At 34.1% G+C, this 17,041-nt stretch overlaps 3 protein-coding genes across 9 annotated transcripts; 2 read left to right on the forward strand and 1 right to left on the reverse strand.

Annotated features, from left to right (window-relative positions):
• The first annotated feature begins 3,198 nt into the window (after positions 1–3,198).
• Positions 3,199–9,008, forward strand: LOC126655761 (putative lysine-specific demethylase JMJ16). 7 transcript variants are annotated; one of them, XM_050350049.2, is made up of 10 exons: positions 3,199–3,372; positions 4,033–4,113; positions 4,204–4,337; positions 5,103–5,174; positions 5,634–5,711; positions 5,854–6,372; positions 6,455–6,679; positions 6,786–6,947; positions 7,515–7,883; positions 8,247–9,008. In XM_050350049.2, the coding sequence occupies exons 2-10, from the start codon at positions 4,047–4,049 to the stop codon at positions 8,880–8,882; spliced, it is 2,262 nt and encodes a 753-aa protein (XP_050206006.1). In that variant the 5' UTR covers positions 3,199–3,372; positions 4,033–4,046; the 3' UTR covers positions 8,883–9,008. The 7 variants fall into 7 exon arrangements, with proteins under 7 accessions (XP_050206006.1, XP_050206007.1, XP_050206003.1 ...); XM_050350050.2 differs by having other exon boundaries at positions 4,037–4,113; XM_050350046.1 differs by having other exon boundaries at positions 4,033–4,337.
• A 799-nt stretch (positions 9,009–9,807) lies between these two features.
• On the forward strand, positions 9,808–11,960 carry LOC126657188 (uncharacterized). Its single transcript, XM_050351841.1, has 4 exons — positions 9,808–10,912; positions 10,992–11,439; positions 11,557–11,647; positions 11,871–11,960. The coding sequence occupies exons 1-4, from the start codon at positions 9,808–9,810 to the stop codon at positions 11,958–11,960; spliced, it is 1,734 nt and encodes a 577-aa protein (XP_050207798.1).
• On the reverse strand, positions 11,748–14,066 carry LOC126655762 (probable arabinose 5-phosphate isomerase). Its single transcript, XM_050350054.2, has 3 exons — positions 13,320–14,066; positions 12,267–12,490; positions 11,748–12,191 (listed from the first exon to the last, which is right to left on the reverse strand). The coding sequence occupies exons 1-3, from the start codon at positions 13,947–13,949 to the stop codon at positions 12,035–12,037; spliced, it is 1,011 nt and encodes a 336-aa protein (XP_050206011.1). The 5' UTR covers positions 13,950–14,066; the 3' UTR covers positions 11,748–12,034.
• Between the last annotated feature and the right edge of the window lie 2,975 nt (positions 14,067–17,041).

Raw genomic sequence — 17,041 nt, forward strand, 5'->3', positions numbered from 1 at the left:
ATTACTTTTACTTGCTCTTTTAGATTTGATTCTGTTGTAGATGGTAGACCATCTTGAGCTATATTTTGAATCAAAATAGCCAATTGAGAAATTTGTGTCTCAAGACGGTGGTTGACCGCGGCTTGATTTTGGAAACCGGTTCTCATCTCCTCAATGAATTCGTCAATCTTGCTTCCTTCATCCACATTCCAATTTTGCTGAAAATCCGGTGATTGTTGTGATTCATTATCAAAGTTGGAATTGAAATCCCATTCGTTTTTATGTGGGTGATAACTTGAATTAAAGTTCAAATTTTCATTGAAGTTCTCCCAAGTATCGTTCCAACCATAAGTTTCACTAGCTTGCCATTGATCACCCATATAGTTGGCATGTCCATTCCAATCTGGATAGAGTACATGACAGTCAACTCGAGTATGACCAAAATCCCCACAAATTTCACAATTATACTGAAAATTTTGGTACTGCATATAATTTTGATTCCATGCCATTACTCTTTCCAAAATAGGTACACCAAAAACAAATTGAGGATAAACCAACAACTATCAAATTTCCTGCACACCCAAAAACAAGAACACCCCACGTAAAATCCAATAAACACGAAAAAATAAAAATAAAAAACAGAAAATAAAAGCTAACACAATAAAGAATATAATACTCTTAATTTATTAAGTACGCAATTGTCCCCGGCAACGGCGCCAAAAACTTGTTGGCAAATAATCGCAAGTGTACGATATCGCTAAAGTAATATAACTTGGAAGACCAAGTATCGATCCCACAGAGACAATGGACTTAATCACTAATTTCAAATATTCTTTAATCGGCTAGCTAGAAAAATCAATAGGGTTTTGTAATTTAATTAAACTAATATAAACTGAAAATAAATAATAAAATAGGGTTTAAAACAATAAGATTAAAAAGTTCAAGGATTGATAATCCCAAATAAATAAGCAAAATTATGGAATAGGATTTCTTAGTGATTTTATCGCGAATCGAGCTATTCTAAAGCACCGAATCCCGCCCTCTCAAGCCTCAAAGATCCGAATAAAATCACAACCTAATTAACTAACCAATTATTAACTCGCTCTCACGATATTAAAACTGAATTAAATAATCAAATTATAATTATGAAGCAAACTCAATGACTACCTAAATTCCAACCCGCTCTCACGGCGTTTTTCTCTAAGTTCTTAATTATCTATGTCTATTTAATTAACAATCTCTCAATTAGTTAATTAAACACAAAATCATGAACTAAGTAGCTAATTTAATCCAAGCAATAAGATTAATAATTAAGACACGAATTAACACTAATCCATCCAATCCAAGTAATTACCAATTTATAAGTTCATATCAACCCTTGAACAAGGGTTTTAGTTACTCATAATAAAACTGAAACAAAACAAGAAGGATGATGAAGAAGAAAGCATAATTAGAACAATAAATACCGGAGTTGTCAATTTCGGAAAGAATCGTCTTGATTAAGCTTGAAATCTTCAACAATCGTCTTGCAGAAACTAATTATAAACTACTTATAAACTGCTGAGAAACAGAAAACTAAAACGCTAATCTAAGAGAAAATAATTAAAACTAATGTATTCTAAATTATTCTACATATTAAATTGAGTCTAGTACAAGGTCTTTATATAGTAGGAGAAGTTCCGGAGTCTTCTAATTCGTATTACAAATCAATTTGTAATAGGAATTGTAATTGTAATTGGAGGAGGAATTTCAGTCCAATTCAAAGTCTGCTGCACGCGTAATTTTCTTCTTTCCCGTTCGGGAAACCATAGTCCCGTTCGTGACATGCCCAATTTTAACATGGTTCCCGAACGGAAGCCTCGTTCACGTTCGAAAAAACTTAAACCGAGAGCTTTGAGATGTTGATTTCTTCTTGAGTCCCGAACGAGACAAGGCCTTCTCGTTCGAGACTCATGCTCATTCTGCATGGTTCCCGTTCGTGAAACCTTTGTTTCGAACGGGAGCAACCCATTTTTCTCAATCTCGTTCGTGAATCTTCAATTTCTTCGTCCGCAAGCTACGCTTTTACTCGTACACGCAATCCACCATAAATTTGCCCCAAATAGTCGTTTTTCACCTAATTTCCACTGAAACACTAACAAACACTATTAAACGTAAAAACGCCAAATAATGTATAAAAACAATACTACACATGATGAAAACCGAGTAAAATCGACCCTAAATATAGGAGTAAAATACTCCTATCAGGTAGCAGGTTAAAAATATTTTTTTAAATAATTTAATTTTTTTAATAAAATATTTAAAAATAATGAATTATAGAATATATTTGAATATTTTTAAAGTTAGACGATTTATTTGTATTTTTTAAATAAGAAAAAATATGGTGTAACCCTTCTATTTAGTTGTTATTAGTATTTTAATCCTTAAATTATTTAAATTGTCAATTGTATCTTTTTTGGGGTAGAGACGAAAACGAAAAATAAAAAAAAGAGTACAAATGAAGTTTTTCCTAGGTCAGGATATAAACGAAAAAATATTATAAGGTGGGTTTTTTTTAAGTAATTAGGCCTTTTATTTCAAAAAATAGATTTAGGATAATTATATTGCAACAATTAGGGAAGTCTATAATTACTTTTTTTGCATCTCTCACCTCTGATTTGTATTTTATGCGTTTTAAAAATACAGTTATGGAATTAGTTGACCCCAATATAAAAAGTTTTGGGGTTAATTGTTCAAAAAAGTATAAATTGGATAAGATGATCCCGTGTCACAAGTTTAGAAGGCGCGTTGATCCTTTATTTATTATTTAATACCAAATCAGATTAAGCTTTTACTACAAATTGAATAGGTCAAATGTCGTAAAAAGGCCAAACTTTTCATAAAAATTTCACAAAAGTACTGACCTTTTAATTTTGTCGATTTTGGCCAAAAACAGATTATTTGGTTTCAATTGTGGGCAACTCTCAATTTGATTTCAATTTGCCTATGTGGGCCTACGTAGCATGCACATATATTGAAAGGTCAGGATTTTTGTGAAACCAAATAATCAATTTTTGGTCAAAATCGATAAAATTGAAAGGTCTGGTCTTTTGTGAAACCAAATAATAAGTTTTTGGCCAAAATCGACAAAATTAAAAGGTCAGGATTTTTGTAAAAGATTTGTGAAAGATTTGGCCTTTTTACACATTTGGCCAATTGAATAAACCAAAACATTTAAACTGGTACTTGGACAGGAATCAAACCAAATAAATTCTATTTTTTCCGGCAACTCTTTCGGTTGAACTCGAACCTAAGTAAAACCGGCGACAAATTACTCTGGACCGCCGAGATCTTACAGACTGAAACGGAAGAAGACAGCTTCAATTTATTCCTTTTCAATCTTTCTCCATCTGGGTACGTTTTTTTTTTTAATCCTTTTCAAGGAAAAAATCGAATCTTTAATAGATATATAGATTTTATAGATATACCCTTTTGTTCTTTGGCTGAAATTTGTACATGCCCAGTAATTTGTTTTTGTTATCGTCATTAGTTTTTTCTTTAAAAATATTTAGTTTGTCAAGTTTATTATAAATGCTGTCAAGTTTTTGAAGTGTAGCTATGCTCAGGTTAATTGGTACTGTTTAATCTGATTTCATTCACTTGATAATTATTGTTTATTGATTGGCTTAATGTGTTGGCTTGTAACAAGAATTTAAATTTGACTTTGATAAACTAGACTAGAGAGACAGAAGAATGTGAAACATTACTAGAAACTTTGAGGTGCATCTAATTCAAGCATTATGGTATGTGAAATATATGTTGCTCGCTTCGCCTTTGGCTCATTTCACGCTCTATTATGAGCATGTTTCGGTATTTTTCTTGTTTGTAGATGATCTTACTGATAATCTTATCGGCCCATTTCATGATTTTGCTGTTTCATTTACTAATTTCTTGATTGTCTTGAGAGAAAGTGTTGGAACAATGGAGAGGATTCTTGGAATGTGCTTTAGTTTTGTAATAAGCAACCCGAGGTAGTAATCTAATAAGCATTGTACTTGTTTCCTCTTAAACTAGGCAGTGGATCACTGATGGGGATAAAGCGCACGAGGACTGGTTCGCCTAATAAAAATGCAGAGAAACTTTCTGTCCCACCAGGTTTTGCATCTCTCACATCCTTTAGATTGAAAAGAGTAGAAACTAGTGATAAAACCAGTATATTTATGGATTCTGCAAGTGCTCCCGTAGGAGATCAAATCCAGATGGATTCTTCATTTAATGAGATTGATGCTGAATCGATTAAAAGATCTTTTAAGTATAGACCATGGATGCTCCAGAACAGGGAAAATCAAGTGGAGTCTTATTCTGAACAAGTCGTTATGGTACTGTATCCGTCCTTTCTTTTCCCTCCCAATTTTGTTTTGCATTTTATGTTTTTCAAGTTCTTTACAATTTGGTAAGAAAGAATTCTGATGATAAAAAGAAGGGTTAATTACATATAAAATAACCACCTTTACACAAAATTGCAAAAATAACACGACTTTTAAAATGCTGCAATTCAGGGCACCACCTTTCATTTCTTTTCAAAAACAACATGGACACATTTTTAGTGGCATTTTTGCTGGCGTGGCATGACACGTGGCACTCCCATCGGGTGTCCAAGTCAGCAAAATTTTATCTAAAAACGTGCCCATGTTATTTTTGAAAAGAAATGAAAGGTGATGCCCTGAATTGACACGTTGTAAAGGTCGTGTTATTTTTGAAAATTCGTGTAAAGGTGGTGATTTTATATGTAATTAACCCAAAGAAATCATAAAATAATGGACATCATTTTTATATGTCTAGTCATAGTAGCAGGTTGGGATAAACCGGATTCTGCTGATTTGGATGAGTAAAATTCGGTGTCTGCATAAACGGTGAAAAGAGTAAGCAGGTTATTTTAAATTGTACATGCATTTGCGCTGGAAGCTAAAATGACAAAGATAAAATATCTTCTAATGTGCCCTTTACTCTGATATATGGATTTTGATCAATTGATTTGAAGGTGAAATAATTATGGTGGATGCTTTCGTATGCCTCTTGGTGAATCTCTTTTTTCACTGTTAGAATATAAATCAAGTGTTATATTTTATCTTTTTCACTTGCAGGATCTTCCTTGCAGTACCTCCCTTCCAAGAGGGGTTGCCCACGGATGTCCAGATTGTAGTAATTGTCTGAAGGTTGATTTTAACCGATAGCGTAGCATTTCTTTGATCTCTGAGATTACTGCTCAAATTGTATTTATCCTAACTCTATGATTAATAAGCCATTTAATTCTTAAAAAATAAAATATTACTCTCTCCGTCCCAATAGAGTTGTCCACTTTGCCTTTATCACACAGTTTAAGAAAAACAATCATTGTTATGAGTTTTGTAAATTTTTCCTTATTTTCTTATCATTACCCTTATTTAATATAAGCTCTACTTGCAATTTACTTTCAATTTACTCATTAGTGGACTTTAAATAGGGGCAATATAGAGAAATTGAGTATAAAAGTTGTTACTTTTTAAAAGTGGACAAAGAGTTTTGGGACAAAACATTTGGATGGAGGGAGTATCATATTTTTTATGAAAAGTTCCGTGTGAAACTTCTCATGTTTAATGCTCATGCTCATGATCATTTTTGAAGCTTTGGAATAGGTAATGGCAAGATGGCGTCCTGAAGATGCTAGAAGGGTTGTCCTTGACGAGGCTCCCATTTTCTATCCTACTACAGAGGTGTTTCATCTCTTACTGTAAATGCTAAACATTGTTTGCTGGATTTTCTTCCATTTTCATGCTCATCATTTCCTAGTCAATTTTAGACTGCTTTAGGTAGTAGAAATCTTGAATCCTAAAGGAGTATAAATTTTAACTGCAGGAATTTGAAGACACGTTAACCTATATTGAAGGTATCCGCTCCAAAGTGGAGCCATGTGGACTTTGTCGTATTGTTCCTCCTCCTACATGGAACCCTCTTTGTCTTATCAAGAAAAGGAACATCCGGGAAACATATTCTTTTGCTGCAAGAATCCAACGGATAGATGGGCTTCAAAATCATAGTGTACAGGAAAAAAATGGTAGAGTTCATGAAAATGGAAGCCGTAAGAGGAGAAACAGCTTTAGATTAGATTCTGATAATGCACTTGGTGATGGCGATCCTGATCAAGTAGGGTGCTTTGACATTGAAGGTTGTGAATCTGATACTGGTCCTGAATTTACCCTTGAAACTTTTCAGAAATATGCTGATGATTTCAAGAGTCAATACTTTTGTGCTAGTAGTAAAGCTGTCGGTTCAGATGTGGACCCCACTGTGGATCAGGTGAGGTGGGAACCATCATTGGATGATATTGAAGGCGAGTATAGACGAATTGTTGAGAATCCTACTGAAGAAATTGAGGTAAGCTCATTTTGTAGCTTTCAGCTGTAACTTCCTTAATTTTCTGTACAGCTTGTATTAACATCCCCATTTGCTGCGGCAGGTACTTTGTAGCGGAGACTTGGACTCAGGAATTTTTGGGAGTGGATTTCCTACAAAATCTCGTTCCTTAAATGTGCCTGATAATCATCATTATATAACTTCAGGATGGAATTTAAACAATACACCTAGGCTTCCAGGCTCTCTTCTTTCTTTTGAAAGTTTTAATTCTTCTGGTGTTCTAGTGCCTCGAATAAAAATAGGAACTTGCTTCTCATCATTTTGTTGGGTAAGATTTAAAAACTTTCACATGATAAGTTTGTTAATTTTATCAATACTGTCCTCTCCTTCAATATTCCGGTGTTTATATAATCTACTTTAACTTTGAAAAACAGAAAGCCGAAGAGCATCACTTGTACTCCCTATCGTACGTGCATTTTGGTTCCCCTAAAATATGGTATGGCATTCCAGGAAGATACAGTGCTAAATTTGAGACTGTTATGAAGAAACACCTTCCGAATTTGTCCGCGGAACAGACAAAATTGCAGGATAGACCAGTGAGTAACGATAACCTTGTCTCCTTGTTTGCTTCTTGAAGAAAAGACAAGTTTTCTTCTTAGAAAACCGCTTCATGAAATAGCTCTCTGCTTTTCTTATCATTCTATTTGCTATGTATGCTGTACATTGTGGATTCTATGTCCATGTATCTTTAGGTTATTTGTAATACCAGTTTAGATTTGCACGGTAATTTCCATTTACTGTGATATCATATAGACTAAATGATCAAACACATCCAAACATTTAGCGAGACTTGTATCCAAACCTTTCAATTAAATCAATTGTAGTCAATTTTGATTTATTTTGTTTCAATTGTAGCCAATTGAAACAAAGCTACAATTGAAACAAAATATATCCAAACGTTTGAATGAATTTGGCTACAACTGAAATAAATAAATCAAAATAGAGATTCGCTCTAAACGTATGGATTTATTTGGTCATTAGGCCTAAAATATATTCTTTGTTTTGCTTTTAAGTTTTTTAGTTCACTTTGTCTTTTATCTTATATTTGGCATGTGTAAACCCTTGGGATGGATGTAACTTTTGGTACAACTATTCTGTTTCAGATATCAAAACTATCCATCTCAGCATTGAAGTCTGAAGGCATACCAGTTTATCGCTGCATTCAGTATCCTGGGGAGTTTGTTCTGGTCCTTCCAGGAGCATATTATTCAGGTTTCGATTCTGGCTTTAACTGTTCCGAAGCAGTGAATATTGCTCCGATTGACTGGTTGCCACATGGGCAGCATGTAGTAGAACTCTACTGTGAGAAGAGGAAAAAGACATCAATCTCCTATGATAAGATGTTGTTGGGTGCAGCGAGGGAAGTTGTACGAGCACAGTGGGAAATGTCACTGTTGAGGAAGGTAACTCCAGAAATTTTAAGATGGAATAGCGCCAGCGGAAAGGACAGTATTTTAGTAAAAGCACTGAAGGTATGTAAATCCTTAATATACATGATACTTTGTTTTGCTTCACTTTACAACTTCACGTTCTGCTTTGAATAAGACGTTAATTTATCATAACGGGGAAGTATCCATAGATTTTCTTTACATTTTACGCATTAAGGTTTCTTACTATTCTTCTTTCCCAGTCCTCTTATGCATTTCGAGTGCTGTTTACTATACCGAATTTCTAAATTCTTACAGCAGCAAGTTAGGGGTGTTCAAAAATTGAATTAAACTAAATAACCGGACCAAATCGTCAAACTTGATTTGGTTCAGTTTTTGGCATCATAAAAAATTACCAGTTTTCCTGGTTTGGTTTGGTTCGGTTCTAATCTTTTCTTACTTTGGCAGTCGCGTATCGAGTTGGAGAGCAATAGAAGAGAGTATCTTTGTAACTCTTCTCAGTCACGGAGAATGGACCAAAACTTTGACGACACAATCAAAAAAGAATGCAGTATATGCTTCTACGATTTACACCTTTCTGCTGCACGGTGTCAGTGTTCTGCTAGCAGATACTCATGCCTCATTCATTCGAAGCAGCTATGCTCTTGTGCTTGGAGGGAAAAGATCTTTCTATTCCGCCTTGAAATTAGAGAGTTAAATACTCTTCTGGAAGCTGTAGAAGGAAAACTAAGTGCAGTCTACAAATGTGCCAGAGAAATTTTTGAACTCTCTCTATTCACTTCCATCTCTGAAGTTACTTTGCAAACAAGAACGCATATAGGTGATCTAGGTTTACATGCAAAAGAAGCAGAAGAGAAAGAGCACAAATCGAAAAAGGCAGGGAGACCCAGTAGTACTGCTTTACGTATCAAGCAAGAATTGAAGGCACGAATGCTGCTATCAGGATCGTTGGATGCACAGAACCAGAAGCAGAAATCTTCAATACCTACATTCGCTATAGATGAAACTGCAGCAGGTGATGTTTTGATATCATCGTCTGAAAGTTCTTCGTCAGAATCGCTGGAATGTGATATTAGCAAATAGCTTCTAGATATCTTTTCATTTACCTTTATCACTTGGTTTTGCAAATGTATGCTAGTTTCTACAAAGTAAAATTAACTTTTTGTATAATCTCTTTTCCATTTTTAATCATTATCTATCAGTTCCCAGGGGTTTTTGACAAAAAAGTTCCCCCCTTATAGGGGATTGATTATATTTTTGTGCCTGGGGCCCACGCTGCCCGCAAACAGCCATTGCGGGCCAGTAATGAAATTCCCTGCCACATGGCAGGGAATTTAATGTCGCCCGCAATGGCTGTTTGCGGGCGACATCCCCTATATAAAGGGGTGTGTGGTGAATTGTTTCACCACACTTACACTACAAACATAACAAAAATGGCTTTAGATTAGTTTCGGCGGATTTGGAGTAATTTGGCGGATTTGGAGTAATTTGGCGGATTATTTTTGGAGCTTCCCCTTAATCGGATTATTTTGGAGCTTAATATTTTATTATTATTATTTTACGAGGACTACAAGAGGTAAGTCCGTATTACTTTTTACTTTTTATAGCTAATTTTTTTAATAAATAATAAATATGTATTGTTAGATTTAGAATAATAAATGTGTATTGTTAGATTTAGAATTTAGTTAATATTAGATTTAAAATTTATATTATTAGATTTAGATTTAGAATATTAAAACGATTTGTATGAATATAAAACACAAAAACATTATAGAATGAACATTACTCATAAATATTTGATAAAATATATAATAGTTTGGTTAAAATGTGGACGATTTGCTAAATAGTTAAATAAATTAATTTAAATTTTTAAATAAACTGTTTATAAATTGTTAAAAATATTACTTTATAAATATATATGTAGAAATTACTTTAATATTAATTAAGCCTAGAAATGTACATTTGTAGAAATTACTTTAATATTAATTTATTACGCATGTTTGTAGTAATGGCGTCAAACAATATATTATTTGTGATATGGTGTGATGGTAGCATCATAAACTCCCCTCGTGGAGTTGAATATTTGGGGGGTAGATATGTTCATGTGCCGATTAATGGAAGAATAAATTTTGGGGAGTTGGCCGAAATCTGTAGAACGACAGTATCTACTAGTGTGAGCCCTCCGGAGGTGACGAAAATTTATTTTCGGCTACCTCATGTTGAAAGGTACGAGATATGTTCATACTCGTTGTTCGAAGTGCAAGATGACCAACACGTATTTGCGATTCTGAACCAGACAGCTCGGATGCCGACGTTGAACGTGTTAGAGTTCTACGTGGAGTATCATATTTCGGCTTCTAATGAAACTTCGATGCAACTAGATTTATGTTCTAGTGAGTCTGAGAGAGGCAGTGTGGAAGAGGAAGAAGATGAGCACTATGATAGTGAGGAAGAGGATATGGAGGATATTCTAATCGCTGAACAACCAAGTAATATTACACATTACCAGTCTCGACTTCCGCAACACATACGATGTGTCGATCTCAGTGACTTTGATGTGGACGAGACATGGGAAGCGCCGAACATTGAATGGCAGCGGGGGATGGAATTTCAAACCGGGATGATTTTCTCGAGTCGATTGGCTGTGCGAACATGTGCCATTACTTATTCGGTTGATAATGGACGAGAGTTTAAGAGTCGCCGGACAACAAAAACAACACTGGTCCTAGTTTGCAAGCATCGAGAAATGTGCGATTGGTGGCTGCGGGCCACCCTGCTTCAGAAAACCAACACATGGACGTTGACGAAATATATAGGGCCACACAAATGCGATATGCTAGCGTCAACTCGTAACCACAGAAATTTTGGAATTATTCAAATTGCCGATTTTATTAAGACTCAAGTGTTGGGGCAGCGTGATATTCGGATTAAGACGCTTATGGCAGGAATTTTAGAATCCTTAGGACTGGACCTTCCATATAAGCGGGTGTGGTATGCAAAAGAGAGAGCAATTAGCAGCGTCTATGGGGACTGGGAATATAACTACACGCAAATCACGAAATTCATGGATAATGTGGTCGAAGTGAATCCTGGATCCTTTTGGCATGGTGAAGGTATGAAAATAAATCACTTTTGTAAATTTAATATGTAATTAAATTTACATTATATCCTAACTATATCCATTTTAAACAGGCCGACTAACTGATTGCGGTGGGGTGCAATGTAGAATTTTCAAGCGAATGTTTTGGACCTTCTTTCCGATGGTTGACGGATTTCCATTTTGCAAACCAGTTTTATTCATCGACGGGACGCACTTATATGGTAAATACAAATTGCATATGTTGATAGCGTCGGCGGTAGATGGCAACAACCACATAATGCCAGTGGCGTTTGCAATAGTTGAGTCCGAATCTAGTGAGAGTTTTGAATATTTTTTGAATCATCTTGGAGATCAAGTCATTCGCGACCGAAAGGTGGCCATTGTATCAGATCGTGCTCCCGGATTAATATCGGTTTTGAGGCGTCCGGAATGGGAAGGGATTGATCATTTTTTCTGTATTCGGCATTTAATGGCTAATTTCCACACTCATATCAGAAATAATGATATGAAGTTGCTGGCTGAGAAAGCAGGTATTTTGCTGTCACTCGTCAACATTTCTGGTTATTGAACCAAAAAAGAGTATAAATTCGTATGTCAAATTGGTGTATAAATTAGCCATTGCGGGCTGCTTAAGCACTTAATCCAGCTGTTAATCAGCTGGATTAAGTTGCCCGCAAACAGCCATTGCGGGCCAGATTTCGGCCCGCAATGGCTGTTTGCGGGCAGCGTGGGCCCCAGGCACAAAAATGTAATTTTTGTGTTCTGGGGCACAAAAACAGAAATATTAATTTGAGAGGGGCACTTTTTTGTCAAAAACCCAGTTCCGAGATTGAAAGTTCTTGTTAAAATTACAAACTATGCTAAAGTTCATGATTTTAATAAAAAGTCAAGTTACAAAAAAGCCTTTCGACCAAATATAACAAAAGGGTCTGCAATCTCTAGATCAAGTATCATTTATGAACTGAATACAGATAGTGAATCCTCCTTTGCTATACAACAATACCTACTACACATGTGATGGTACAAACTATCCCCTGCCTAAGGGTAACTTCAAGTTTTGATGGAGATAAAAAATAATACTCACCCTAGGAAAAAGAATTGAAACAATATAAAAGAATTGAGCTAAGTTCATTGATCAGAGACCAGCTGAAACCAAACCGTGCAGTGTAACAATGCCAATCACAATATTTTGATGATCGACCACAGGCAAAAACTGAACAGGCGATGGTGGCGATTCCATCTTCGTCATGGCTTCCACTGCCATTGCATCTGCACCAATTGTTCTAGGATTCCTGAAACAACAAAAGATTTACTAAGAAATATATTCTTCAACAATTCGCTATAAATTTATGCATGTTTTCTCTTACCTGTTACACATTTCCCCTACTGTGAGCTTGAAGATGGCTTCTCCACTAGCCTTGAGAGTTCGCCGAAGATCACCATCTGTAAATGTCCCAATCAGATGATAATCTTGATCAATGACAAGTAAGCAACCACATCCTTTACTAGTTAGCTCGACTAGTTGATCCATTATAAGATCCCCTTCCTTGCAGACTGGAAGCTCATCTTGCTTCTTCATAACATCTTTCACCTACATATTTCATCACTCATCAACTTCAAACTTTTCATGAACTCAATGCTCCACATACACAAATGCTAATAGCACTAAATGAAATTTCAAGAAATAATCTTAAACTATGGTATTATACACTAGACCAATCAGGAAGAAGGGCGTTTTCTTAATGCTGACTTGCAGCAAATAGCAGATCAAGTAAAATAACGGAAAAATAAGTCAAAGAAATATTAAGCGAACGGATTAAAGGCACATGACAGTGGGATATAGTGCATCATTGGTGCATCTACCATGACAAAAATCGCAAACTTCAATTTGCTCAGTGATGTCAGAGTAACAGCAAAGATCCCATTCACAAGAAACATTAGTACCCAACTCACTCTAAAAATGAACAAAATGCCTGATCTATTGCAACTCTATACATTTCTTCAACTCCAAAACAAATAATGCAGCAATCGTTGCAGAATCCGCAATCGATCCCTTAAACTGCAATTCCAATTCCAATTAAAAACATCAAACTGCAAGGGATTGTAAGTCCACCAAAGCACCACCAACCCATCAACAATTCTATGCATTTATCTTCAAAGAGTTGCTCAACTATCATCATTTACATGTGAATTGAATCTCACCATTTACTAGATGAATATATCAACAATCATTCCACTATAAAAGCAACATCAACTCTAGAAAGCTCTACCCTATTAATTAACCACATTTAATCCAATCTTACAAACTGCAACTAACATACAACAATCCACAACCATTATCAAAACCAGCAGACAAACCAAGATCCATACAACATTACGAAAAGTTAACAAAACCCAATTAAAAAGATTCAAACTTTCACCTTAAAAATCAAGCTTTTACCAATCCTACCAGCAGGATGATTAGCAGCATACTCATCTTTACTCAAATTCCTCGCACCCATAAGCGCAATAGCGACCGTGTCGCCAAAAACCATCTGGATAGCAGTAGAAGTAACCGGAGCCAAATCAAACGGACACAGCTCTCTCTCCAACGGCAAATGCACATTCATATCACAAACCGCCGCTAAACCATTCCCTTCAACACAAGTAACCGCCACAAGATACACATTTTTCGCCCTAGCACACGGCGCAAGCTTTAACAACTCGTCGCTATTCCCAGATTTACTAAACATCACGAGAATGTCCCGCGACGTCAGCATCCCAATGTCGCCGTGCAATGCGTCGACGGGGGAGAGAAATCCGGCGCGAATGCCGAGGGAAATTAGGGTTTGGGAGATTTTATTAGCGACGAACCCGGATTTGCCGACGCCGGAGAAAAAGACGGTGCCGTTTGAGTTGAGGAGGAGTTGGGTGAAGGATAATGCTTGGGAAATGTTGAGATTTTGGAAGAAGAAATTGATGTGGTTTTGTTGTGATTTGAAGAGGTTTTGAAGGGTTTTTTCGTTGATTTTGAGATTTGGAATTGGCGACGGTAAGTCTAGTGATCCCATTGTTTTTTTTTTAGATCTGGAAGAAGAAGAAAATAGATGGAGAAATGGTGTTTATAAAGCAGATTTGTTTTCACTTTTGAAGTTGGTTACATTATGGATAATAAATGCGCGGGAGGGAGATAAGTGTGTGTGTGAGTCTTTTTTTTCGTCGTTATATGTTTATTTGACGTAAAAGAAGTGATTAATTGGGGACGCGTTTTGTCGGTGGATGTGATTTTAAATTGGATTATATACATAAAAATTTGTTTAAAAAATATTATTCTAGATATAATTACAAATTTTTAGTAATTTTTTTTTTCATTTGCTAAATATGTATTCCCACCATTTTTTTTAATTGTCCATTTAGAAAAAATTACACACACCAAGACAATGCTCATTTTATCGTAAATTATAAAAAAAATATTAATATAATTTTGGCCAAATGTCTTAAAAAGGCCAAATCTTTTATAAAAGTTTCACAAAAGTTCCGACCTTTCAATTTTGTCGATTTGGCCAAAAATAAATTATTTGGTTTCAATTGTGGTCAACTCTCAATTTGATTTCAATTTGCCTATGTGGAGCCTATGTGACGCCTATGTGGCATGTCAAATATTGAAAGGTCAGGACTTTTGTGAAACCAAATAATTCATTTTTGGCCAAAATCGACAAAATTGAAAGGTTGGGACTTTTGTGAAACCAAATAATCAGTTTTTGGCCAAAATCGACAAAATTGAAAGATCAGGACTTTTGTGAAAAGTTTGGCCTTTTTACAACATTTGCCCTATAATTTTCTAAAGTAAAATATAGAGTCATTTATTAGGCATGGGTAAATTTAGAAAATAAAGATTAAAATCATCTTAAATCTCTAAATGGACAACTATTGATGGAAAAATACATTTACTTAAAGTGACAACTAAAAAAAATGAAGGGAGTATTTGTATGACTGCCTCATCAGTATATTTAATGAAACTAGTTTTGCGTTACGTGCTATGCACGTGGCTCATAACGTAACTCGTCAATAAACATATTAGTTAATTTATTCAGTTATTAAATTTTTTTTTTCATGCTGAATTTATTCTTCTTTTGGTTTTATAATAACCCTAATTAAATAATTAACTTAATTTTATTAATAATATCTTTAAAAATAATAAGATATATATTTAAATAATAATATATTGACCAAATATAATATTTTAATTTTGTAGTTAAATCAAACTAAAAGATAGGTATTCCTAATAATTTGGAGACAATTTAGTTATTTATTATATACTAAAACTGAATTGGAGATAATTTAGCTACCTATTCTAATTAGCACTTTAATTACAATAGTGATTATTAAATAAGACTTTAATTATAATAATAATAATAATTATTAAATAACTAATTAGTTAATGACTATAAAACTTTTATTTAGTAATAAACTGAAAGGATTATTCGGTAAATTTGCCTGTCCCCCCTCCCATCCGTGCTTTTATATATAGTATAGATAAAGTTGATTAACAAAATGTACTTTACTTAAATAGAATCAAAGTTTAGATTTTTCTAGTTATAAATTAAAATAAAATATCCAGCTGTAAATAAATCAACTAACATTAATGAATTATTTTTCAGAAATATTTGCACCAAAATTTTGACAATAAATATTAAACCATTAGTATTTGGATTGGGATTCTCAAATGTAATAATATCAATATATAAAGTACTCCCTCTGTTCCTAAAAGGTTGACGTTTTAGGGTTTTTCACGCAAATTAAGAAAAGCACTAATCCATAACAGATTTCCTAAATTACCCTCAACAAGCCACACGTTCTTGCACAAAGAGAAAATGAAAATGCTTCACTTCCATCATCTTCTTCTTCAAAAGGTAGGATACACCGACAATGCCCAGATCCAAATTTTGTTTCTCTTCTTAACAGCCAAGTTGATTCAAAATTAAGTGATTTTAAATTTTGAAAGAGAAAAATTAACACCATTAAAAAAGTATCAGCAACGATAAATTCAGATACCAGCCAGCCATCAAGCAGTAGATCTTTTATGCTCATTCATTCATTAATTCACCTCGTTTTTTTTTAAAAAAATCTTTGTCTGAACCTCTATTTCTTGTTCCAAACTCTACTCCCAAATCCAAAAAAATTACACAGTTGATAGATAATTTTCCTAAAATTGGAGCAGTTAAGGAGGAACAAAGTTGTATTGAATTTATAAGCTTTTGATGTTTGTATTGATCTTTTATATTTGATTTCGTTTTTGTTTATTTCATGAATCAAGAGAAAAAAACATATCAAAGTTGCAGAGGAAGATGATCAAGGCTATGACACCTAGTTGAACAATAAGGCTAGTTTAGGCATAAAGTGGTATAAATCAGGGGCGGATCCATGTATATTAGGGTGGGGGACCCCATCCTTTTTTTGGGAAAAAAATTACCTAGACTTACAGAGATAATTAGGTGAAAAGCATTTTTTACTCTAATCCTAACATGCTATCACTTTGAATAGTGCTATATAACCCAGCTATTTTAACCCACCTTCTTGTACCACCTGACGTGGCAACAAGCGAGTGGATCAATTTAAAGAGGGAAATTAATGCATACACTTTTGGATAGGAATTGAGCAAATAAAAATATGTCACGTAAGGCGGTACAATAAGATGGGTTAAATTAGGTGGATTAAATAGCATTTTCCTATCACTTTATAGCCTAAAAATTAAATGTGATAATAAAAATGAATGGATTATGGACAATAGACTATTGTGGTATGAATTGACCGCTATTAAACTTTAAAATTAAAATTCGAAACAATCTAATTAATTCGAAACAATCTAATTAATTCGAAAAAAAAAATTAATTAAAACAATCGTTGAGGTATGTATTTTTTATTAATAAATATTAAATTAAAAAAATTTCTTCAATTAATTATTTAAATTTAATCTATTTATAAATATTTTTTAATAAATCATGTTAATACACTATTAAAAAATATATAATTAATAATATGTGGTTGAATAATTATTTAGTAGCATAAATTTAAAAAGATGTATTTGATAGATGAATAATGATTTAAATTAAAATATGAAAAGTCATTGAGAATAATATAAAAGACATAATTATTTGAATGT

Source organism: Mercurialis annua, linkage group LG7, assembly GCF_937616625.2.
Source record: "Mercurialis annua linkage group LG7, ddMerAnnu1.2, whole genome shotgun sequence".
NCBI classification, from domain to species: Eukaryota; Viridiplantae; Streptophyta; class Magnoliopsida; order Malpighiales; family Euphorbiaceae; genus Mercurialis; species Mercurialis annua.

Excerpts from the sequence above, each read along its gene's own strand:
- LOC126655762 (XM_050350054.2), bottom strand. The coding sequence starts at position 13,949 with ATGGGATCACTAGACTTACCGTCGCCAATTCCAAATCTCAAAATCAAC. Across the intron at positions 12,491-13,319 it reads GTAAAAGCTTGATTTTTAAG|GTGAAAGATGTTATGAAGAA; the intron begins GTGAAAGTTTGA and ends TGAAATATGTAG. Across the intron at positions 12,192-12,266 it reads GTAGGGGAAATGTGTAACAG|GAATCCTAGAACAATTGGTG; the intron begins GTAAGAGAAAAC and ends TTGTTGTTTCAG.
- LOC126655761 (XM_050350046.1), top strand. The coding sequence starts at position 4,047 with ATGGGGATAAAGCGCACGAGGACTGGTTCGCCTAATAAAAATGCAGAG. Across the intron at positions 5,175-5,633 it reads ATTGTAGTAATTGTCTGAAG|GTAATGGCAAGATGGCGTCC; the intron begins GTTGATTTTAAC and ends GCTTTGGAATAG. Across the intron at positions 6,680-6,785 it reads GCTTCTCATCATTTTGTTGG|AAAGCCGAAGAGCATCACTT; the intron begins GTAAGATTTAAA and ends TTTGAAAAACAG.
- LOC126657188 (XM_050351841.1), top strand. The coding sequence starts at position 9,808 with ATGGCGTCAAACAATATATTATTTGTGATATGGTGTGATGGTAGCATC. Across the intron at positions 10,913-10,991 it reads ATCCTTTTGGCATGGTGAAG|GCCGACTAACTGATTGCGGT; the intron begins GTATGAAAATAA and ends CATTTTAAACAG. Across the intron at positions 11,648-11,870 it reads TGGGCCCCAGGCACAAAAAT|ATAGTGAATCCTCCTTTGCT; the intron begins GTAATTTTTGTG and ends AACTGAATACAG.